This window comes from Nasonia vitripennis, chromosome 2 (assembly GCF_009193385.2).
Source record: "Nasonia vitripennis strain AsymCx chromosome 2, Nvit_psr_1.1, whole genome shotgun sequence".
In the NCBI taxonomy this organism is placed as follows: Eukaryota; Metazoa; Arthropoda; class Insecta; order Hymenoptera; family Pteromalidae; genus Nasonia; species Nasonia vitripennis.
This window is the reverse complement of record NC_045758.1, coordinates 14,358,927-14,383,389: the sequence shown is the minus strand read 5'-3', so window position 1 is coordinate 14,383,389 and position 24,463 is coordinate 14,358,927. Positions and strand designations below refer to the sequence as shown.

At 37.7% G+C, this 24,463-nt stretch overlaps 5 protein-coding genes across 10 annotated transcripts; 2 read left to right on the top strand and 3 right to left on the bottom strand.

The window, feature by feature from the left end:
• Window positions 1-227: 227 nt before the first annotated feature.
• Window positions 228-5,496, bottom strand: LOC100118934 (NADPH:adrenodoxin oxidoreductase, mitochondrial). 3 transcript variants are annotated; one of them, XR_004344674.1, is made up of 9 exons: window positions 5,382-5,496; window positions 4,891-5,071; window positions 3,283-4,811; window positions 2,655-3,204; window positions 2,150-2,581; window positions 1,943-2,073; window positions 1,656-1,874; window positions 1,372-1,587; window positions 446-1,294 (listed from the first exon to the last, which is right to left on the bottom strand). XR_004344674.1 is itself a non-coding variant. In XM_032597628.1 (8 exons), exons 5-8 carry the CDS (start codon window positions 2,063-2,065, stop codon window positions 467-469), a joined length of 1,386 nt encoding a protein of 461 aa, XP_032453519.1. In that variant the 5' UTR covers window positions 2,066-2,073; window positions 2,150-2,581; window positions 2,655-3,204; window positions 3,283-4,811; window positions 4,891-5,071; the 3' UTR covers window positions 228-466. The 3 variants fall into 3 exon arrangements, 2 of the variants coding, with proteins under 2 accessions (XP_032453519.1, XP_031778916.1); XM_032597628.1 differs by lacking the exon at window positions 5,382-5,496 and having other exon boundaries at window positions 228-1,294; XM_031923056.2 differs by lacking the exons at window positions 2,150-2,581; window positions 2,655-3,204; window positions 3,283-4,811; window positions 5,382-5,496 and having other exon boundaries at window positions 228-1,294.
• On the top strand, window positions 5,339-6,351 carry LOC100118869 (40S ribosomal protein S23). Its single transcript, XM_001600531.6, has 3 exons — window positions 5,339-5,446; window positions 5,800-5,959; window positions 6,039-6,351. The coding sequence occupies exons 1-3, from the start codon at window positions 5,443-5,445 to the stop codon at window positions 6,304-6,306; spliced, it is 432 nt and encodes a 143-aa protein (XP_001600581.1). The 5' UTR covers window positions 5,339-5,442; the 3' UTR covers window positions 6,307-6,351.
• An 8-nt stretch (window positions 6,352-6,359) lies between these two features.
• LOC100678751 lies at window positions 6,360-8,137 on the bottom strand. The gene is made up of 8 exons (XM_031923067.1): window positions 7,922-8,137; window positions 7,816-7,846; window positions 7,515-7,724; window positions 7,388-7,446; window positions 7,194-7,319; window positions 6,952-7,119; window positions 6,694-6,882; window positions 6,360-6,626 (listed from the first exon to the last, which is right to left on the bottom strand). Exons 1-8 carry the CDS (start codon window positions 7,955-7,957, stop codon window positions 6,477-6,479), a joined length of 969 nt encoding a protein of 322 aa, XP_031778927.1. The 5' UTR covers window positions 7,958-8,137; the 3' UTR covers window positions 6,360-6,476.
• Window positions 8,138-8,744: 607 nt separating this feature from the next.
• LOC100118798 (flocculation protein FLO11) lies at window positions 8,745-17,957 on the top strand. Of its 2 annotated transcripts, XM_001602636.5 has the most exons (5): window positions 8,745-9,367; window positions 10,161-10,206; window positions 10,805-11,035; window positions 11,125-13,840; window positions 13,915-17,957. In XM_001602636.5, exons 1-5 carry the CDS (start codon window positions 9,311-9,313, stop codon window positions 14,084-14,086), a joined length of 3,222 nt encoding a protein of 1,073 aa, XP_001602686.2. In that variant the 5' UTR covers window positions 8,745-9,310; the 3' UTR covers window positions 14,087-17,957. The 2 variants fall into 2 exon arrangements, with proteins under 2 accessions (XP_001602686.2, XP_031778906.1); XM_031923046.1 differs by lacking the exon at window positions 10,161-10,206.
• A 67-nt stretch (window positions 17,958-18,024) lies between these two features.
• LOC100118759 (CTL-like protein 2) lies at window positions 18,025-24,149 on the bottom strand. 3 transcript variants are annotated; one of them, XM_001602603.6, is made up of 8 exons: window positions 23,002-24,149; window positions 22,634-22,912; window positions 21,924-22,046; window positions 20,843-21,353; window positions 19,992-20,279; window positions 19,443-19,898; window positions 19,069-19,360; window positions 18,025-18,974 (listed from the first exon to the last, which is right to left on the bottom strand). In XM_001602603.6, the coding sequence occupies exons 2-8, from the start codon at window positions 22,647-22,649 to the stop codon at window positions 18,684-18,686; spliced, it is 1,977 nt and encodes a 658-aa protein (XP_001602653.1). In that variant the 5' UTR covers window positions 22,650-22,912; window positions 23,002-24,149; the 3' UTR covers window positions 18,025-18,683. The 3 variants fall into 3 exon arrangements, with proteins under 3 accessions (XP_001602653.1, XP_008202091.1, XP_008202092.1); XM_008203869.4 differs by lacking the exons at window positions 22,634-22,912; window positions 23,002-24,149 and adding an exon at window positions 22,343-22,476; XM_008203870.4 differs by lacking the exons at window positions 22,634-22,912; window positions 23,002-24,149 and adding an exon at window positions 22,127-22,295.
• Between the last annotated feature and the right edge of the window lie 314 nt (window positions 24,150-24,463).

Sequence of the window (24,463 nt, the reverse complement as noted above, 5' to 3'; positions counted from 1 at the left end):
GTGGAATCTCCCTAATACCTCTATGGCGGAAATACGAAACTATATAAAAGGAACTAAAAGTATGCAGTTAACTAGATGATCATCGCGCTATTATAATTGTGAATCGCTCTTTTTCGAGTTTCGATTAAAGCGCGTAAATTAAATTACTGAACAATAATTATATAAGAATACCATTACTTCACAGAAATTTAAAAAGAATAAATAAATGAGTAAATCACAAATGTATATATTTGGTAATATAAGTTATTTTATTGATTTGATCTCGTATAAGTAACAAATTCAAAAATTGATTTTGATATATTTAAATGTTAACAATAGCCTTCAACAATATTAATTTACAAAAAACAATATTTTTTCCTCTAATGAAATCCCACACATACATTCGTACAAAATAAAGTTATGTTGTAAAGGTATTTTTGTAATTAGAAATATAAAAAAAAGTGAGTTTGTTTATGAATGATTTTAATCAACTGCAAGCTATATCGATCATTTCAGAAATATCAACAATTTTTTCTCTTGGCTTGCCTAGTTTGTCTCCTCTTTGACGCTCCTCTTTATCAATTTTTTCCCATCCCTGGTACGATATTACAGAAACATTTCTGTGCTCTAAAATTCTTTTCACCTCTTCGCAACCTGCTTTCGGTGCTGTAAAATCAATTTCTTTATTGATTATTGATCCAACTCTGTATGCATTGTTCATTGTAGAAAGAATTACACCAACAGGTCCAGTGGCCACCCATCCGGCAGCATAGAGGCCATTTCCGATTTTTCCATCAGAATTTAATACTCTACCACTGTTTGTGTCAAATGGTACACTAGGATCAATTGGTCTAGATTTATATCCAATGCTTCTGAATGTTAAACCACATGGGATTTCTTCAAATTCATCAGTTGATTTTGCCGTTTGTTTTAAGAAATCTTCTCCATGCAATTGAGTCACTGATAATTTTACTTTTTCTATGGAATCAGAGCCTACAAATTGCACTGGTGCACGTAAAAATATAGGGTGAAATTCTTTATTATGCTTTTTCGTTTCTGTTTGTGCATCATCTATGGATTTTAACATAAGTTCTGTCAGTCTTTTTCTTGGTCTCACAAGTTGGGGCACAATTTCTTTTATTCCTTCAAAATCTTTAGGTCTCCAGTATGTTTTACAATTATCAAGTTTTAATAATTCTCTGAGCTCTGCTATAGTAAAAGCAGCTTGTAAAGGACCTCTGCGACCAACCAGCCAAACTCTTTGAACTTTGCTTTGTGATAACTGTTCTAAAGAATGAGATGTTATATCTGTGTTCTAAAATAATTAAAACAAAAAAATGATTAAAGGTAATTTACAAATAAAATACAATATTTAAAAATTTTTCAAGTTACCTTTAATTTATCTATAGGTGAGAGAAGAATTCTTGCAATATCAATAGCCACATTTCCTTGTCCTAAGATAACAACATCTTCTGTGTTCAAATTGATATTGAGATTTTTATTGTTGGGCAGACCATTATACCAACCAACGAAACTTCTAGCTGATACGACATTTTTTAAATTCTCACCAGGGATATTTAATACTTTATCATCATCTGCACCATAAGTCTAGAAAATATTATAAGACATTTAATTGGTTATGCATTTTGTGGATTTCTGCCAAAAGTATAAAGTACCAATAAAACTGCATGATAATGCTCCTTAAGTTCTGCCACACTGATGTCCTGTCCCACATTAACATTTCCTAAAAATTGTACTCTGGCATCTTTGGCAATTTTGTCAAATGTATTTATAACATTTTTTACTTCTGGATGATCTGGAGCTACCCCAAATCTTACTAATCCATAAGGAACAGGCAATCGTTCCAAAATATCTACTTTGACATTATTGAGACCCTGGAAAAAAAATGCCATTATAAAATCAAGTTAAATAAAATAGGATTGATTAATGAAAATGCACAAACTTTTAAAATTTGTTGAGCAGCATAAAATCCAGCAGGACCAGCACCGACAATACAGATATTTGGAACAATACTTTGGGAAGATAACTGTCCAAGGCACTTTGTTAATATTTTAGATTGTAGCATTTTAAATTCTGCATGAAATAATGGTAAAAATTAATTACATAACTTTTATTATTTCAAAAAAAAAGAGTATTTTTCGAAACTTACACTGCTGCTCACAGTTGTTACTTTAAGATTAAACTTTATTCTTGCTATGCTTTTGCTTTTTACACAGCTAAAGTCAAGGCTTTGAGTCTACTACTTGGTCATATGGGTCATTGCTAAATAAACGCATAAGCATACTACAAACACATTGATCAAACCAAACAAAGTCAGCTTCAAAATTACAAATAATGCTTATAAATATTATAAGCTATTTTTCTTAAGTGTCAAATAATAAATTATAATTTTGAAATCTTCATATTTTCTTTTTAGTTTAAATTAAACAGTTCTTGATTCAGATTATATTTTGGTATATAACAGTAGATTATTCTTGCATTTCTTGATGCATATCTTTGTCATAAATTTTAGAGATGTAATGAACACAGTATTTAACTATCCAGTTATTAAGTCTCACAATTATTGAATACAATTCAGAATCTAAAAAATATTACTGTTATTTATTCTTTTTAAATAATTGCATAAAAAAAATTTTGATTTGCAGAAATCTTACCATATATATCTGTCACAGACATAACTGATAAAATTATATTATCATTCTTTGTATCATTTTCGGCTATCTTATAAACTTGTTCTACTTTATTTAAGATCAGTTCTCTTTTTTTAAAATTTTTAAAGATCACAGAACATCCAATGTTGTCATCCATGGCAAATTCCACATTTTCAAACATGTGCGACATAAGATAAATGAATCCAACATTAAACTGAGTCAATAAAAGAAAACCCAATAATATTAAGTGCTCTCCATTTTGCAGAGTTTGAAGAGTAGTTTTTATTCGCAAAATAGTTTGACTATTGTTATAGATTTCTGTGTATTGAAATTTAATAATTTTATAAGTGTTGTATAGTTGTTGCAATTTATGCTCATACTCAGCTATAGCAGTTTCAGTTGGTAAAGATAGTTGTAAATTAGATTCCATGTCTACAACTTGAAATATGAGATTGTATATATCTACAATTTGTGTTGCACAAAATCTTGAACTTGAAACTCGACGATATGGTTTTCCAAGAGTAATACAAGTGTCAATGTGAAGGTCTGATGGCTGCAATAGTAAATGGACATGATTTTAATATAAATAAATATTAATTCAAACAGTTGACAAACAAAATAGAGAGCTTACTTTGAAAACAAAAACTTTGGCAACTGGTTCTAGAGATTTTAAAGGATCTAAAAACAGGAGTAGTCGCTGAGCAGGTTTCAAATCTAGTTTTTCCTTCCTTTCATTAAAAGATTCAGCCGGGGTTTCAACAATCCAATGATTATTTTTTATTTTCTTTAGTCTCATATTTCCAACAATCTGTAAATCCATATGTAATTTTTGCAAAGGGAAATCTTTTAAAAACTTATCAGCAACTAATTTTGATATTTTCTTGTTCTCAAATTCTGAATTATTCCTACAAGACTGGTAGGCTGCAATATTATTTTCTATGACTTCGCATTGATAATTTTTAAAAAGTTTAGCGCAAGCTATTATTTGCTGCAGAAAACACTCTGGTATATCGCTTTTTTTAAACATTGCTTTAACAGAATTTTTACCATATTCTTGTACAAGTTTAGGTAAGTATGCCGAGAGAAATTCTGTTCCTTTAAAATTCAGACAAATCATGTATGTTTCTGAATTTCCTTCCTTACTAGTTACAGGTTTGTAAAACATAATGTTCTTAAAGACACAAGACAAAAAATAAATTAGACAAATAGACTGATGCTCAAATACTGTAAAGATTTTTATCAAAAGATTTCCCCCAGCTTCTAAAATATGCATAGCAGCTAAGACTTCAGAAAAATGCAGACTAGTTACGATTCCTTCTTGTTCACCAGGATTGCTGATACAATTTACACTGCCATCAGCAGTAATAAGATTGACCTTTCCTTTTGCTTTTGCCTTTTCAATCAGTGCTTCTAAATTTTCAATAGTCATCAGATTTCCAGTGTTATCTTTTCCAAAAAACCAATTGTTCAGAGTATGCATAATAAAACGATCATCGCTTATCATTTTAGCATTAGAATTTCCTTCATAATAAGGATTAAAAGTCATAGCCAACCAATTCCAATGAACAGTAGGCATATTAGTTTTTAACCAATGGTTCAGACATGTTATAAAGGCACCAGGAGCTTCACACAGATGTAATGATAAAAGCTTATTATTATTAGCAAAAATATTTTCTCTTGGTACCAAAGAAAACTTGGAAACAATTTCGTGAAATTTACACCATGCTTGTGTCACAAATTCAGGATCAAATTCCTTTCGTACACGCCATTCAACATCTTTTGCTTTGTTTCTATGTGAGGTATGTTGATGCCATTCCGCAAAACAGTAATTATTTAATTTTGATTTAGTCTCATTTAAGCTTGCTTTAATTTCTTGTAATTCTGACACTTGCCAAAAATCTTCTACAAACAATGATGCAGGCTCTGGGAGTTTGTATTTTTCATTTCCAACAATAGCAAATGATTTTTTAAAAATACTTTCTACAACTTTTAGAACAGCCGGAGACTCTTCACTTTGCCTGCGATAAGAATTCTTGTACTCTAGCTCTGTTGTTCTAAATTGTTTCTTTTTCTGATATTTGTACTCCATTATATACTTGTTAATTTTGAGGAATATTCAATTGTTTTTGAGTTGCATAAATTTAATTGTTAATAACTAATCTGAATAACATTACATCTCATGAAAATATTGAATCAGCAGTGTAGTTTCGATCAGAATGATAAACAAAATTGTACATACCTCATGTGCTTGCTATCGATGAAAAATGTCGAAACTCGAATTTTTTAAATATTTTCGACGCAAAATTTTGACATTCTTTACAATCAGATAAACATAATGATTGTAAATAAGCACCAGGCGCAATCAGAAAAGTCGTAAACGATTTTTAGGTATAGCGCCATCCAATGAACCAAGACAACAACTAGAAATAGACACATGCCACGCATGCGTTATATACATATAGGTATAAATATCATGCTTTTATATGTTCCGGATCAGGAAAAAAATTCTTCTAGCGATAGTACCGTTCATTGATTTAACTGTGGTATATCATACTATTTTATGAGCATAATACAGCATATTTTCAAATAAAAATCAGCCAGTTTTGCAAAACTTACTTATCATAGTTCAACAATTAAATAATTTGAAAATCAAATCACATGAAGTTGGCCGTGATGACATGTATATACATTTTCGAGATATATCGATGTACACATTTTGAGTATTTGTACCTGGGTCAGCTTCCGTCGATGGCTCCGTGGTCTTTTCCGGTTGTTTTATACACCGAACAAGATGGGTACGTCTGTGGACTTGTAATTTTTCTAACAAAATCACGTTAAATTATAAAAATACTCGCGCTAACTATATATTTCAAGACTCGCTATCAATTAACGTTATTTTAATCATATTCATCGTCGCACCTTTATTGATTTGTTTGAGAAAAATAGTGATTAGCGAAAACGTGGTTATGTCGCCAGCACTCTCGCGTGTTCTCTCTACAAAAATATATACACACACACACACACATATATATATATATATATATATATAACGTCCATTAGACAATTTATTTAGTCGTTCTTAATGTCTAATTTTCAAATTACTTTTAAAAACAACGACCGTGTTTCTAATAATTCAATAATTTTACAGGTAAGCCTCGTGGTCTTCGAACGGCGCGTAAACACGTGAACCACAGACGCGATCAACGCTGGAACGACAAAGACTACAAAAAGGCTCATCTTGGAACGAGATGGAAGGCTAATCCCTTCGGTGGAGCTTCCCACGCCAAGGGAATTGTTTTGGAAAAAGTGTAAGTACATTGTTCAATTACATCTCTAGTTTCTCATCGAAAAAAAGACGTCTAATCGTTTTTATACTATGGTTTACAGTGGTGTTGAAGCCAAGCAGCCCAACTCCGCTATCAGGAAGTGCGTTAGGGTACAGTTGATCAAAAACGGAAAGAAGATCACGGCGTTCGTACCCAGGGACGGTTGTCTCAACTGCATTGAAGAGAACGATGAAGTTCTAGTTGCAGGATTCGGTCGTAAGGGTCATGCCGTAGGTGATATTCCCGGAGTAAGGTTTAAGGTTGTCAAGGTTGCTAACGTTTCCCTTCTTGCCCTGTACAAGGAAAAGAAGGAACGTCCACGATCTTAAATACATGTATTTTTACTGCATTTAAATAAACATCAATAAAGTGCACACTGTCGTTGGTTAATTGAACCTGTATCCTTTTATTTCTTTTCTCAAGTAAAAAATGTGTACAAAAGTTTGAGCAAAAATAATTTATATTTACAATTTTTCTTTAAATTTGATTAATACTTTTGTTAACTATCTATTTCAGTTTCATTATACATATTATGTACTTGTTCTATTAAAACAAGATTAGCTTTGATTGCTTGAGTTAAAGGTTTGATTTTTGATGTAAACATTTCTGGTATCGGTTGATTCTTGATTTTAGCCTCACTAGCCAAAGTCTAAAATAAATTTTAAATTAGTATATCCGTTTCAATATAAATTTCAAGTTACAAGTAAATGTCAGACCTTATCTACAGAAGTAAATGCTGAATGTATTTGTTGTAAGCCAGTAGATATATTATTGCAGGATTCAAAAATATCTTGATGTGAATCATCAGTTGGCAGAGCAATAACTTCTTCAAAAGAGGAATTGAATTTTTGCATGATTGAATCAAAATGCTCAGTCTTCATTTTCTTCAAGTTTTCTATGCTTTCCTAAGATTTTTGAAGGAATTTTGTTTTATTCATTAATAATTGTATGACAATTATAGTAAAAAAAGTTACCTTAACATTCCACTTTAATCCTTCTGTACTAATTTTATCAGTAAGTTTTTCATTTGATAGGCACTGTGAGATATCAAAAGATTCTGCCTTACAGTTGGAAATAGTTTCAGTCTTATTCTCATTATCAATGCTACTTTTTATATTTAAATCGGAGTTACTAATGTCTGACTAAAAAAAAAAGAACAGGCAATGAATAACAGACCTATTAACCTAAGAATAAAATATGGAAATTGTGTATATACTTTCAACGAGTCATTTTTAGCATCTTTATCCGTTTTTTGTGACGCACCTCCAGACAAATGAATAGATTTAATGAATATTATTAATAGAGATAAAAATTTCAATTGTTTGTCAATTGGGCATTTTCCCTGAAAAACAGAATATTTTAATAAACAAAAAAAAATTAAAACCATGATGATTGCTTGAGAAAACTTACAAGCAAAATATTTTCATCGCTGCTCAGCCCAATATGAGAATAACACCTAACAAGTTTTTCTAGAATAAAGCATTTTAATGTATTTTATTATAAGAGTAAAAGAGAAAACACTAGCTTTATCATTTACCATCGATAGTCAAGTTATCCTTGAATTTATTTAATGATGCAGCATTGAACCCTGGACTTTCTAGTAACAGCCAATGAAGCAAATCAATCCTTTTAGTTCCAGTCAGAATAGTAGTTTCAAACTTTTCATAAGGTATTTGTGCTACTTCTGGGTAGTGTAGTTTCTCCAAAGTATCGTACAATTCACGTACAACACCGTCCTCTTTGCCCACTGCAACAGGATAAACAACGATATTAATTGCAAAAACTGCTTTCATAAAATAGGTTAGAATAAATGCATATAAAATATGACTCGTAAATACTTTTAAAATTAGTTAAAGCTGGTTCAATCGGCTTGCAAGAGAATAAACAAAGTAGTTAGTGCGAAAGCATTTTGTTTATATTCACTAATTATACACTGACGCCTACTCTATCAATACATTTGACGGCAATGTCGAACGACATGTTGCACTTATACTTTCGGCTGCAAACACTTGCGAAGCACTGATATAAAAAACTACTTATTCACGCGGTTGATTGTGTTGAAGAAGTTGACGTTCCGACGTTGCTATTCAAAGAAATTTAAACATACAACAATAACGGGTGCAATCCGAGCAGTGGCGTCATCTGCAGGACGAGCAGTTTTCTACGATGTCGACGCGGCGATTTCGCATTTTCGCGGAGTAGATTATACGACTCTGATGTACTGACGCTATGTATACGCACGTAATCGATTATTCAGAATGATTTAAATTCGTATAACAGTATTAAAAATGAAAGAAAATAAAGATCCTTGTCACGATCAAAACTGAACGTCGGGAAATAAGTGAATAATAAATGTTCAAAACTAACAATCGAACCGTTAAAATTAAATTCCGTTTATCATTTAAAAAATATAAACGGTGTCTTTCGGATAGTCTTCAAATACGGTAGCTAAGTTTCCGCGAAAACTCGGGTGTACAATTATGCTGTTTGCGCTACTACTGCTGCGCGGGACAGGGGGGCATCGAACCCCGAAGTCCAAACAAGCATTATACTAGTTTATAGTGTATCATACGTCGCAGACAAAAGTGTGCTCGGCCACAAGGCGCTCGAATGCATCACACACATCGTCAGTACCTACCTATACCTAGCACGCGCGCAGCTCTCTCGCGATCCCCACTTGCGCAGTGCCTGGGCCACGCGAGCGCCGCGAGGGGGGGGGGAGGGGCAGGGGGAGAAGTTGTACGGCAGCGGTGGCGGTGGCGGCGGCGATTCGATCCAATCCAGCAGGGAGAGAGTGTGAGAGAGAGAGCCATAGCATAGGATAGGCCATAGAACACACGGCGTGCAATCTGCAGCAGTCGCGCAGTCTGTCTCCTCTAAGCTGGAGTTCGCTCGAGCGAGCTGCTGCTCCAAGATGGATGCTGCTGACTACTCGGCTTGGTGAATTATTATTTTTTTCGCAGTCAGCCGCACGTTTACCGTGCATACCTGTGCGTGAGTTCGGTTACGTTTACGCGCCTACCTCGCGGAGAGGTGAATCGACGGACACGGGGGGCAGCATGACAGTGGCAGCAGACGGAAGGGCGAAAGCAGCATCGGCGGCGAGTGCTTACACTACTACCTGCAGAGCGAAAGAGCTGCGATAACACGGATGAGATTGTTGCATGCACAGCATAGGTGTAGAGAGAGAGAGAGAGTTGTGGTGATTCGCGTGTGCAGAGCGAGCATCGATATCTCATGCGAATGATATGAGAGAAGAGCCCGCTGATACCAGAATGCTGCCAGCGCATCCTCGATTATTATGAAACAAGGGAGCTGCTCGCTGCTGGGAAAATGGTCGATAACAATTGCATTATCGAGGGAAACGTCAAATTCCGCGATGGCAAGAAGGTAAGAGTCGAGAGAGACTGCTTGTCGCCTATATGCATATAATGTACGTGTGCTAATCTATCTTTCTTTGTCGCCGGCCGCTCGCCTATATTTAATACTCTCTCTCTCTCTCTCTCTCTCTCTCTCTCTCTCTCTCTCTCTCTCTCGCGCGCGCGCGCGCGCGTCTTGGTTCCCGCTCTTATATTTCTCGCCTATTTCCTCTATTTCTCTCCCCTGCAGCTGCCCTGCGATGTGTCGTATTATAGCCCATACTCGCGCAGCTTCATACAAAGAGTACATATATATATACGTCTATATAGTATAGGGAAGCATTGCTCTCCCGTATACAGAGAGAGAGAGAGAAGAAAGCACGCGACTGGACGATCAAACGAAGCGCGATTAACGATTAATGTCTCTCTCTCTCTCTCGCTCTCCCTCCCTGCTTTTGATACCACCAAGGGGGCAGGGGGACGCGACGCGCACACGACCGACGTATATCTATATACAGCATCAGGCTCCGCATAGCCTCCCCCTGCGCGCGAGCTCGACTGCACCAATTTTTTTCTTTTCTCTCGCTGTCGTCTCTTTTTATTGCAATGACATGATTCTTGGCTGCCTGCTTGCATGTACACACGTCTACATAGGTATGCGCAGCCTCGAGTGCGAACTGATTAAAAGAACGATTAGCGCCGCCGTGGCATGTAGGTAAACGGCGCACTCGCGCGAGCCTATAGATAGCTATATGCAGAGAGCGCAAAGCAGCGGGCAGATTATGTACAGCTATGTAATGCATTACGTTGTTTTTTTTTTCCAGTGGAAGTCACGCTGGTGTGTCATGCGGAAGCTGTCCCCGGTCGCAGGTGAGTTATTGGTTGGAGTATGAAAAAAAGGAAAAAAAAATCGAGAAAACGAGGTGCTTGAAATACGAAAATAGAAGGTCAAGCCCTGCGGCGTGAAAAAGCACAAAAGTAAATAGTCGTATAAAAAAGCGAGCATAGAGTGATAAGCGGCGCAGCTGCACAAAGCGGAAGAGGGGACGTATAGAGCCGCTGCAGCGGCGCGCATAGCTACTTTCTTCGGCTTATCTATGAGGCGGCGCGTTGCTGCACACACACGCGCACGCACGCGCACCCATACAGCGTCGTATTATAATACCTAAAACGCTCACGTATTCAAATCCCGCGTTAGTCATTGAAGAGCATACTAAAAAGCCATTTCCCGCACGTTAATTCGACATAAAGAAAATAAGAGAGAGAGAGAGAGAGACAGAGAGAGGAAGAAGGAAGAAGTAGTTAGTAGTTATTTATCGGCTGACTAGCGACTGCAGCTGTGGGCTCCTCGACCCCTCGCAGCTTCTCCGAAAATAAAGAAAAACATGTGCGCGCGCGTGTGTGTGAGAGTCGCCGCCGCTGCCGTTGTCGTCATATTACATTGTATAGACTCTTCGTACTTTTTCAGACTGTCTGCATCTGCAACTCTACGGGGATAGCAAGGATAGGTACAAACAAGCGCAGACCAAGGCCTCGCTGAGCTTGGAGCATTTTCTTGGGGTGCAGAGCGGCTTTACGCTGGACAAAGAGTCCAACACTATAGCTATCATCTGCCAAGATGTCACTGTTGTTCTCGCATTCGACACGCGCGAGAGACTTATGCAATGGCAGGTCAAGATATCCAACAATTTGGGCGAAGGTACGATTGCAGCTATCCGCTGTGATATAGTAATTATAATCTAATTGCAAAAAATCGTTTGTTAATCTCCGTCTGGTGCGATTTTTCAGATCAAGAGTTCCTGGTACTGATATCGAGCGTGCCGGCCAAGGCAAAACTGAGCACCGGACCGGCCCATCTGCACGTGCAGGAGCAGCGCTTCTGCATGACGGCGGGTCTTCCGCCTCGGCTACTAGGCATTTGGCAAATCGGCCAGTTACGTCGCTACGGCGTCGTAGAGGGTCGCTTTTGCTTCGAGGCGGGATCGCGCTGCGCCCGCGGAGAGGGGCTCCACGTTCTCATCAGCGAACATGCCCACGAAATTGAGCGGGCCCTCCAGTTTGCAGCCGAGGGTAAACTCTCGACGAGACCGCGACGTCGACCAGGACTGTCTTCGACCATCTCCGGCTCGGTTGCTCCGATTCCGAATCTCGCCTCGGAGCTGCTTCGCCCCGATCTCGACCAGTCCATCTCGACGACCTCCTCTTCGTCCTCGTCCTACTGGTCCTCCCTCGAGAGCCGGCACCAGACTTCGACTCCGTCTTCGTCTCTGGCTCTTGCTCCGACTCCGGCTTCTTCGGCCATACCGACGTCCGAGAGCTCCGACTGCGACGGCGTGATGAAACAACAGCACGCCTGCCTCGACCGCTGCTCCAGCTGCATCTCCAAGCTCGGCGCGATGTCCAAGTCGTCGACGACCGTGAGCTCCCAGCTGCAACCGCGTGCGACGCCCTTTGATCGGCTCTCGCTCTCCTCCTACAGCAGTAGCAGCCACGACAGCGATTACTCGGGTTGCTCGCCCCAACCAGTTCAGGTCCAGAGCCAGCCGGCTCCCGCCCCTGCTGCCTGTCCGAGTCCACTGACTCTGCCTCCAAGGCCGCCTCTCAAGCCCCCATCTACGGCCAAGCCGCCCATGCCACTGCCAAGTTGCAGCTGCAACACTGTTCGCCGCAGCGCTGCTAGTGTCGGGAGCATCGGCAGTATTAGTAGCAGCAATTGCTACGATAACTACGACGTGCCCAAAGCGATCGGCCAGCTGCCGGCGACTATCGAGCCGCAGCAGCAGCAGCAGTATTACGACACGCCACGTAAAATTAAGGAGTGTCTGACAACACAGCCGGTAGTCTATCCGAACTATGACACGCCCCATCTGCCCCAAGCAGTGCGTCTACAACAGTGCGGATGTCCTGCCAAGCTCAACAAGAGTTTGGCCTCTTGTCCTTGTCACAACGTCATGAGCTGGGCCGGCTTTGTCCTGCCGTATTGTCGACGGGGTGCCGGCGTCGAGCTTCACACGGTCCAGCCCGTACGATTGTCCGGCGAAGGCAAGATGCCCGTAGTCAACTCGGCCAGCGGTCAGCTGAGCATATACAATAATTGCAACTCAAGCAGCACAAACATTACCGAAGCTAGTCAAAACGAGTGCCCTCTGCATCCCTCCACCGAGAGCGCCAACTCCTCGCTGCAGTCCAATTATGAGAACGTCGAGCCGGTCATCGATACCCAGCCGGAGCCGGCGGCCAAGCCAGTAAATAACTACGTCAACATCGATTTCACCGAGTCTCTTGGAAACTACGAGAATAGTAAGGACCTCCTTTCCAAGATTGCTACCAATAATCTCGGCGAACAACGTGCTGCAGACCAGTTCACCCAGTCGAGTCAAGAGCAAACGTCGTCGGAGGTGGCATCCACAGCCACAGATTCGGAACACGAGAACACCGAGGGAAAGGAAACGCCATCCAGTGTCTGTCAAAAGTGCGGTCACTTTAAAGGTTCGAGTCAGGACTATCTGATTGTGGACGAGGAAGAAGAGCTTATAAAGAAGAAAAAGCCAGTTCCGGGATATCTGCCAATGCAGCCTGCGCACAATGCTTGCTCCAAGGAAGTGCTATCCAGGCTGTGCACCGGCATCAAAAGCTCGAGCAATCCTGCGCTATCGGCTTCTTCGTCGGGACTCGAATCCAACAGAAAGAGGTCCGAATCCGAGTATCGTGTTCCAGGTTCGGCGATGCTTTCTAGTCCCTACTTCCGACGTCGTCTCCTGGAAATATCGAGCTCCGAAACTGGCGCCAGCTTGAATATGCTCTTACGCAAGAGGTCCTACTCAGCCGAGTCTGCTCACTACTTGGACGACGAGAAAAATTCCTTCACGCCAGCTGTTCCGATTCACAAGTGTCCCAGTGATACGGATAAAGTCTTAGCGAGCAGACAGCTCAGTGCAAACTCGGTAGACATCCAGGTGAACCAGATAAGCTCTGACACCTTATCTCCTCAAGCCACTCTATCTTCCATCAAGATTCGTCGATCTTCTTCGGTACCTTCCAAAACTGGCCACAATCGTGACTCTTCGAGCAGCAACGATTCCGGCGTCTCGACCGGATCGCTGAGCCACCGCACTGCCGAGTTCGTCGAATTCGAGTCTCCGACTACTGCCAACTCGTTGTTGATGAAGAAACAAAGTGTTCCTTTGATGTATCGAAAGAGTCCTCCGCCTGCCTGTTTTCACAGTAGCTTACCAAGAAAGTCCAAATCTACCGATCCATTGAGAGAACTGACTTTTCAATTTCATAAAGTTAAGCTGCCAACCAAATCGTCGTCCGCTGAAGCTGACATACCAACTTGTTTACCGCCAAAAGTACACAAGGAGTTCAGCAGTCCCAGTGAAGTGACGACTGCACCCTACATTGATTCCCGGAGTACAAGTAGCGGCACATCAGATATGTCTGACTACATAGAAACGCTATCACTTTCCTCTCACTCTTCTTCAGACGCTCCCGATAATCTTCGGTAATCTATTCTATTCCATTAAATTGAGATGTAATTATTTTCTCCTATATTCAATTTTTTTTCTATTGTTGTAGAATTGGCGGCAGAGCTGTGACGACAACCTTGCGTCCTCGTAGTGGAAAAGAATATTACAAAATTGATCGAAGTATTTTGGTAGAACAGGGTCGAACCATTAGCACCTCATCGAATTGCGCCAACGTTACACCATTAGTAAGAAAGGAGACCCTCCGTCATCCAGTTACATGAATGGTAAGACTATATAAGGACATTGAAATAGCCAATAGGAAATCATCGATCTATCGGAATTTACCAAAAGAATCATTTCGTCGTGAATTCGTACTTTTACTTTTAAACTTAATCCTGCGATGGGTTTAATCGAACCTGATTTTGTCTTTGAGATTCGCAAATTTTTTAATTGCAATTTCAGAGCACAAAGATTCACCTAACGGATTTATAAAACATCGAACTTCTTGACGGGGAATTTGTAAGCGCAGTTGTACAACAAGTTCGCGCAACTATTTTAAAATAACTTTATGTATGAATTTAGCCTGTAGAGCAAGAGTATTTGTAGATTGTGCAAGTTTCCTAGTTCTTAAATATCCAAAGTTATGTCTAAGCACAAAAGCTATTCAAAGACTATCGAATCAAAAGTAATAGAGCAATTTCTATTCTTCTCCATAATCAGCGTATTTATCAAACAAATCAAACGAGCTATCAAATAAGACTTGTGTACATTAAACACGAAAAAAGACTTGTACAAAATTATTAAAACATAGGTCCGAATTTTTTAATGCAAATATAGTCGTAAACTTTTTTTATGGGGTTAAACAGCTGTTGATATTATATATGATCAAGTAAAAGCAAAGTACTAAAGCAAATCTACATATAATGAGTTACGAAATGTTTTTTTTTTTACAAAATAATAGTCAGTTCGACTTTTTTTATCTCTCAGCAATACAATTACTGTAAAGTGTTAACGCCAAGATGATGATGGTGAAGAAATATATTTCGCTAAAATTAGAGATAAAAATGAGTTTCAAACGTCATTATCAAGTAAACTGAAAAGGGAAAATATATAATTATACGCGTACACTTTTTTATTTATCTATTTTTAGAGTAAAAGCCTAAACTATGTATATTACAGATCTCGTAAGTTAACTTAAAAAAACTTTACTTGTGAGTCCAAAACTTTAAACTATAGCAAATGAAAGAAGAAACAATATAGGCGACGAAGAAATGTGCAGCTTTTTTATACTTTAGAAAATGAAAAGTGTTCACGAGTTGGTTGCGACTGCTCGAGATGCATCATGTGATGCATAGAGTTTAGCTACTATGTGCAGGAATGATTTTACAATTAACCTTGAACCTTATTTTACTATAATCACCAGGCCGTATTGCAGCAAGCATTTTGAATTGCTATTTAGAATTCGCGTTCTTTTAGCTATTTTGTCTAAATTATCTAGATACTATTTGACTGATGAAACAAACCTCCCTCCATTTGTATACAATGTTGAAACCCCATTCCATATTTTACACATTAGTGCAATTCGCAAATTTTATTTTTAGTTTTTAAGCATACAATATATTCGAAATTATGCACTCGGCGTAGGAACTTAAAGAATTTTATTCGGTTAATTGAATTCCGATAAGAATAGAACGGCATAGTTCACCATTGAGTCATTGATTAACAATTTTATGATTAGAAATACACGAAAACCAACAGATTTACATTTACATATTCGAAAATGTAGATCTGTTCCAACTTTTTTTTATGCTTTTTCTTAACTTACTTATAAATATTACAGAACTGCAAGATCAGATTATAATATTTGTTATGCTGAAAGAAATACTTATCCTTCAATGTGATTTGATACTTGCAGTTGTATTGCTAGTGAAGAAAAACCAAATGCATGCTTATTACAATTAAGAAAAAAACTATAATTTTTTTTATTCAAGTAGCAAGTGCTTTCAATCATATTATCTTTTGATTTTTATCAAGACTTTGTTTCCTCGTGTTAGGATGATTCATCCCGCATTATTGTGTAGGAATTCTCCCTCATCTCACTGTTTATTGTGTTATCTTTATTTTATGATTTTTTGGGTGATTTTTAGCCTGCCATAAACTATACGTTACGTGTTTTACAGACTTCAGCTCAAGTATTAAATACGCAAGCGAGCAATGCCGTATTATCAATTGTCAAGGAAATGACTGTAGACATTTTTTAAAATTTATTTTTTCTAAAATCGTTAAAAAAAATCGCGATTTTAATGACGACTACGATTTTTTAAAAATTAGAGGTAAAAAATGCATATAATCGAAATAGACTCGAAGTTTATTTCAATGAAGCATATAATTTTACCTTCAAGGCAGACATAATTTAGTTGATATTTATTACCATGTTCACTAAGAGCTCAAAAAGGTGCCAAAGAATGTCTTCTTGTGAGATTAAAAATTATTTAACATCGCCCAAATTGTCATGTTCAATCAGGATGATAGAATTCTAAATCATATTGCTACACACAACGCAAGCTTATTGCATCAATATATTTTATAGAAAATGGATTCGTTAGTCTTTATGAATAAGTAAATTGTATATATAATATATATGTATGTATTTATTGCGAGCAGTGACAGCGTCAATTATGCTTTTGCAAAAAGAAATATTTAAAAAGAAAACATTCCAGGTTATGCTTGGAAAGTGGAAGGCCTAATCATAAAGCAATCAAATTATTCATAATAGTACTAATCGATTTTATTTTAATCTTATGAAGATACCAATGCGCAATTTGTAAAATATTTGTTTCATAACTTGTGATCACATCCTATTTTGCGTTTGACAATTACAGAAACATACATATTGTACAAATATTTTTCGAAACTATTGATTCATCAATCATTCGCCATATATGACTTGAGTTATATGACTTAAGTAAATTAATGCGCACAATTTATACTTACTGCAACTGTTTTAATGAAGAATATTTTATTATTTTTATTAGCAAGACTTTATTCGTATGTGGTATTTTTGTTTTTATAAGATGATTGAACGTTGAATAATTGTTGCAGTACTGTATGCACAAATTTTTAAAACTAAGAATTCCAATCACGCACAAGATTATACAGGAAAACCAGTGTTAGTATTGAAAATTTCGAAACACTTTACGCGAAATAAAGTGGGAAATGCGAAATCGATAGAAGAAACTGGAGTAAATCACGTGGCCTATTATTATTTATTTTTAACGTGGTAAAGACTTAACTACGGTGAATATTAATTTTTTTGGTGTTATATTTCTGTTCTAAATATGAATGAAATGTTCTTTTTCAGTCATGCTTAAAACTATTGTAGAGTTAGCTCCAGTTTCTTCTGCGTGGTTATATTTGTATGCTACTTAATTAATCATTTTTAAGAATTAATTTTTACGATACTTTTCTAAATTTATACATGAATTAGATTCCTTGAACAAAATGATGACAATTATAAAAATTATGTATGTACTTAATGGGACAATGAGTATTATAAAAAAAACGTGGGTATTAATAAAAAATTGTACAATGTGGTATTGCGCGTATTTAGTAATGCGATTTTCGTTTTTGCGAGGTTTTTGGCTAAATTTTACAATTTACATGTATACAAATATATAATAGACTTATCAAATTTGTAGACGTAGAATAATCACACAAAGACGAAATCTAATGTTATCGTCTTCTACAACGATAACACTAAAAGTCTGTCTGAAATTGAGCTTAAATTTCAAGAGGCACAACGTTTTTTATCAAGAAACAAACGTATACAAAAAATAGCAAAGAAGAAAGTGAAAATAAAGACTAGCGATTTATCATCTATCCCTCATATTTTTTTATGATACAATGTGAGCGGGTAATTTAATTATGACGTACCTATCGTTTATTAAAATTGTGAAGCGGATCTACTATTGTAAGTTTTTCTAAATAACAAAATTCAAACGAGCGGGTATATATATACGTGTGTATATATACTTATACACATGCGATATATAGCATGTAACATATATTATAAGTAATATAATGAAATCATACACAAATGTAGTATTTCAAGTCTAATAGAATGGTAGTGGAAATAAAAACGTTTTAAAATAATATCAATGTTAATATGTTTCCCATCTTGATTAAAAAAAAAAAAAACACTCCAATCATACAATTTCTCTTGCATGAAGTATTTGATGAAATTTTTTATTCAATGCGTGGATATGCTAATCTTGTGCATCGTCACCAAAATTTGTGGCATTTCTGTAACTCATTTAGATATCATATTTCGATGATTAGATGCAATTAGGTGAATTTTCGAATAGTGGTTCTAAGCTTATACACATATAGAATGTTGTACCGTTAATTTTATAAGATTTTAAATTTATTATCAAGTTTTCTAGCATTTACAATAGGACGGCATCAACTTGTACTAAGAATAAACCAGTTGATTTTTTTTTAATGGCAGATGTTTTTGTACATGCATAAATGTATTTTTAACAACAATTTTCAAAATTAACAATAATGCTTTCGAACGATTTAATTAACGAATCTTAAATCGTTGCAAACGTGCAAACTGATTGATGAGCAAACAATCTATTTTCAGTAAACAAATACAAGTAGCTTAGTCAATTGATAGCTCAGTATGAAGTAATACTGTAATTATGATTAATTACATATAATTTTCAAGTTTTCAATAATATTTATAAATATTTATAGTATATACAATAGTACATAACAAAGTAATAAAAATAGGTATACATAATTTATAACAGCCTCAACATTCTTATAAAAATAGATAAATTGGCTTTGAATTGTGTAAAAACGTCCATATTAAAGCTATTTGTGAAGCAGTTTCCGCAGTCTTTTACTCATATAATAGGGTCTTGAGTCGGTGCCATCATTTCGTTCACAATCTTCCAAGAAGCAAAGGAAAAGCGTGTCTATAGCAGCAGCATGAACTTTAAAAAATACTGTTGCTATCAAGAAAGAGGCTATTGCCGTCATGACCGCGGGGACTTCCCAATAATAGACGTCATCTTTGCCTTTATTCGTGTAATACCACCAGGTTGCTGCGACGGTAAGGCCAGTGATTAAGAGTTTTCCCAACAGCAGTAACCAACCCGTGATCTGAATATATAAAAAAAAGTATCGCAACATTAACATATTGCATCATATCTGACTAATAGTGAAAGTTTTTTCTTGTACAAAAAAATGACCTTACCTTATTTATAACAACAACGCGAATGACATTTCGCATGAGAAGATTAAATGCATCTCTTGCCGAGCGACAAAAGCCTTTGCCATGTACTGCGCACATGATATACGCATTACTATTGATGAACTTTAGGAAATTTTCTAGTAGATAAAAGAAACATCTGCAACAACACATTACTGTATTGGCACATTCATTGTTAGCCTTTTTTACTTTCTCATTTATCGCTTCCAGAATGAGTCGGATAATGCGACATATGGTTAATATCAACGCCCCGAACGCCAGTGTTCCCAAATGGTACCTGTAAAATATATAAAAATGTCAAGTATTCTCTTATACACACGCATTCGTTAAATTGTTTTTACAATGCTTTGTGAATGTACCTGACTGTTCGCCAAAATCCGACAGTAATTGTAAAATATGGTACATTATGCTTATTTAAAGTCCAGTACCAAGTAGCAAAAGTTGCGGCTAATACCATTTCTCCGAACGCCGAAACAAAGAAGAAAAGCCAATAGAATCCGACAATATTTACAATGTGAAAATATTTAATGAACCATGGCCTATCTTTGCCTACTAAATTACAAGCGGATAGAATGCACGGTCCACCCGACTGCTTACAGTTAGCATTGAATATTCCTGGATCACAGGTAGCATTATTAACGTAATTTAGGGATGAATCACATATACAATTATTGTCCATCATTTCTACTCTATAATTTGGACTCCATATGGTCAGAAGATACAAAAATATTGTCACGCCATAGGTTAAAACAAGCAGTTGCAGTACCCATGGTACTACAGGAAATATCAAACTTGACAAAACGCACGTCACAGCTCTGCAAAGAAAATTTTTTTAGTCGTGAAATAGTTTTTAATGGGGTTTCAAATGTATCTAGTGCTCCAAAAAAACTGGTGAGTTGATAACTTACTTGCTGGATTCTTTTATGAGCTGGCACGCGAGATAAATTCTTCTGCGTAGAAACAAAGTTGCCAATATTATTAAAAATAATATCGTCGCAACAATAACAAGAAGAACCAGCCATTCTGTATATCGTGTTTTGATATACACCAATGTGGTTTCGTAAGTGCCGTATCCTAACGAAGCGCAGACCGCCAAGATAGTAAGCCAGACACACGGAGTTGCTAGCCATCTTAATACAACAATGTAGAAAAGAGATACAAATCCACTGGCTATGGCAATACCCAAAACTATGTACCTAAAATAAAAATAAAGATAAGAAATTAATTTTAATATTTAAAATATTTTAATCAAATTAAGGTGTGCAAATTTAAACATTGCAAGATGGAATATACGTTGTTAAAAAAAAGAAAAAAAAAAAAAAAAAAACGATGCGATGCGATCCAAGATCTTAGGTAATAAAGATTGATCGACTAAGAGGTTTAAAAGATAATCAACAATTACATCCTCACGTTTCCTTCTTTTTCAACGGTTACATAATAATGTTTCTTTAAGAATAAAAGGTACACTTAAAATCGTTCCCATGCCTGCGTAAGAATTATATGGTGAACGCGATAGTAAGTGCAGTTATGTAGGTTCACTTTCCGGCATCAAGCTATATGATGAGATTAAAGCGCGCGTGAGTAAGCCAACGCTTCCTTTTCTTACTGTATCGTACTCGAGAAAAATGCGCATTTTTATCGAAGAAAATGCAGTTCATCGTTAATATAGATTCTTTACATTGCACCAACATTTCATTTTGATTTTGATATATTTTATATGAAAAATTCCTCATATTCATTCATACAGTGCTATACTCACTTGGTTTCTTTGATATCCTGGTAGACTTTCTTCAAAACGTCTTCTATGTTTGCAACAGCTTTCACGAAAGCTTCAGCATGTTGCAAATCCGGAACCGTAATGGTCGAGTTGACGAATTCAGGCCAAATTCCTTTCGGAAAACATCTACCAACTATCGACGTACTCTCGAGGTACCAACTGGCGCACTTTTCGGCCTTTACCAGCATATCGATTTGATCAAGTCGATAAATTTCGTTAAGCTTTACGTCGATCTTGCAAATTAGCTGACGCTTCAGTTCAGCCAACGGAAGCGTCTCTCTCGCATTGTTGTAAAGGAAATTCCTATCCGGACATTTCTCGACGCAAACTTGCGTGGTAGGGCACGACCGGTACTCCGTCGATATTCGAGCGCATTTGCTCAGGTCGAAGAATATTAAGTATTTCTTATCTTTCACGGCTGAGTCGATCCCGCATTTTCGGCCCTCGGTATCGCTGGGATGGAGGAGCTTCTCCATGTTTCCATGTTTCAGCGCTAAAAAAGAACAGCAGTATATACATTACATTTCGCTCAATGCGAAACTATGATAATTTCGACGTTAATTATTAACGACTGTGTACAGTGTGCGCGTGACACTTTTTTAAAATAATTTAAAATCTGAATGATTGCGCATTGTGTACAGCTGTGCGGTTAAGCATTGTTCCTGCGACCCACTTTTGACTTTTGCACGTATACACGCACACCTTTCTCGAACAACAACAAACGACAATGGATTCCTCGGTTTAGATGTGTTATGTTGTTACGTACTCGCGCGCAGCGAGCGATATACGCCATATACCATTACTTTTTAAAATCTGAGTCACGATCGCGTGAGATGGAAAAAGACAGTAAAATTCTCTCTCCTTTTTCTGCAATAGTATACCGCGAAGGTTTTATTTTATTCCTGTTTGCAAATGACTTATTACGGACGAGTTGCATAATATCTAAGCTATTTCGGTTTCAAGCTTTTGCAGCGTTCAAATAACGCCGGTATACGGGTATTTTTTATTTCTTAAAGAATATATACTGGCAATAAGTAACGATTAATTTGACACGAAAACTTACCATAGTATGCCACGCAGCTCCATCCGACGAGGAAAGTAATGAAAAGAATGAGCCAAAAACAGTCGGTGCACGACCGCTTGTGCAAGGGTCCTTTCCAATCGGGATCGTAGCTTATTTTTTTTCCTGAAAGAAAAAAACGACATTATAATAAATTTATAATAAAAAGTCGATGCATCGTGCTCGAGAATGAACAGTAATCGCACAGCCAAGAGTCTCTCGATTTTCCTTAATATAAACGCTCGCATCTGAGCTGAAGCTAATTAAACGATCCCTCAAGTACTAATTGCCCACTCGCGGCGATGATCTCGTTGGCAGTTGAACGAATTTACCGGAGCTTATTCTCCGCGACGAGTCCGAAGCGAGAACAGTATACGAGTGTTTGCAGAGGGGGAAGGGGTAAGACAAGAAAAGACACTTACACAATGCCGTACGAGACGCCGAGCAGACTATATGCGAGAAAAGCAGAGCTCTCTCGGTAGCGAGCAAGAGAAACTACTTATTCTACACGCGTACACGTCGTGTGTATACCGACGTCAAGTACTTACTCGGCATATAATTGCAATATGCCGTGTATTTACATCGCGCAGGCAATAACCTCGTCGAGAGAGAGAGAGAGAGACCGCGAGACAGATGGCGCATTGAACTAATAATAAAGAGAGATAAAAGTAGGTACCTATATAGTAATACCACATCAGCGGCACATTACTCACCGTACTTTCCTTCCATTGTTTTTGCTGCAAATTCACTCCGCCGTGGCGGCAGAGACCAGCATCAAAGCAGCAATTTTCTAAATTTTTCTCATCAAAAAAATCACAGCCGCATCCTCGGCTTCTTTCTTCTCCTCGTCCTCTATATACACACAATAGGTACACCGCTCGACGCTTTTTTCCTCGCAGCTGCTCGCGGGTGCAGCACGACCACTTTGTTTACACTAAGGACTGCGCGCTTTGTATACAAACATGGGAGAGCTGCTACTAGGGGCTTACTTACTGAGAACAAAATCGAGGAAGAGTTACAAGTTAAAACGGGGGGAAGATGGAGAGAGATGAGCTTCTTTATTTTACTGCAGTGTGCGTACCTGGCGTAGAGGAGAGGTAAACGCTAGAAACAAAGGCGGAGCGAGCTCGGAGGCAGCTAGCTGCCGACTGAAGACTGCGGCCAGCAACCAAGCGGCTCTACTACATCCGCAGCACTGCACGGCGGATATAGTGTATTCGTGTGCAGAGAGCGTGGGGAGCGTTGGCTTGTGCTGTGTAGGCTATGTCAGTTATATCAGTTATATGTGTATGCGCGAGTGTAATATGGCAGGATAGCCGTCGCTCTCTGAGACAGATTCTCGCTGATGCCAATCTAATCTACTCCTCTGTACTGACTCGCACTATATGTACACGCGCTTTTCACTCTTATTCTCTGTATAGCGAGGGCTCTCGCTTTGTTATTTTATTATCTTTTGGTCGATCGGCGCTTTTCACGCCTGATTTTTCATTTCAATACCTGGCGTGCCTGATAATACCGCCTGCTTATCGCTCGGTGCGGGATTTATTACTTTCTTTTTGTCTATGTATAGCTTGTTTTGTCACTCGCGGTATATATCCACTTTCTCTCTGGTCCGCGACGGGGAGTAGATTAGAGTTTTCTAATATTCCTGTGTAACCGCCGACATGTTTAATTTATCCTCATTGTAATAAAGACATTTAATTTTTCACTGATGAAACATCTTTGATACTTGGGCGTTATTTCGGATTCGACGAAACTGTGGCACTGCGTCTTAAAAACTCCGGACACACTTGCCGCTTGCGTAATCCGCGCCAAAAAGCGAAGAAAGACACGAGACAGATAGTACGTGCGCGATCAATATATTTGCGAATTACTCTATATCTATGACACACAGAGGACGTTTCCAGAAAATATTGCCCACTGCTTTTTATATCTACATAATCTTGGAGAGTTTAGATTAACGTTTTTGTAATCACTTTATAATGACTAATTTACAAGGATGATAACTGCCGCTTCTACGCACCTTGGGACATAAGTATAACTGATAAATAACTAATTCAAAAGTTAATCGCATCAAGTAAGATACTGCGCAATGTATAGCCTGGAGGCAATTTTCTAATTAAATGTTGTTGTTATTCGCAGAGATAATATTATATACAGAAATGTTAAAACCGGCCGCAAAAACAATGTCGTTATAATACGACTTGCGCCCATTATACTGTCATATGACACACTATCCTGGCCGTTCCATACGCCGTCTCATTTTGATAAAAGCATCCGTCATTTTGCAATGAAGATAGGACTGTAACAGCGTCTAATTGCGGGGAGAGAAATAACGTTTGTCGTGGATAATTTAGATATTGTCAGCTAATGGATTAATCTATGAAAAGTCTGCGTGTTTTCATTTATTTTTTATTTTCGATCGATCGAGACCAGTTCGTCGCTTTTAATGCGTGATAAGCATATAGGTGTACGTTCTAAGCGAGAACTCTACTAATTTAATTATTACATATTACGCGCAGGACATAAACGCTTCCCTTGTG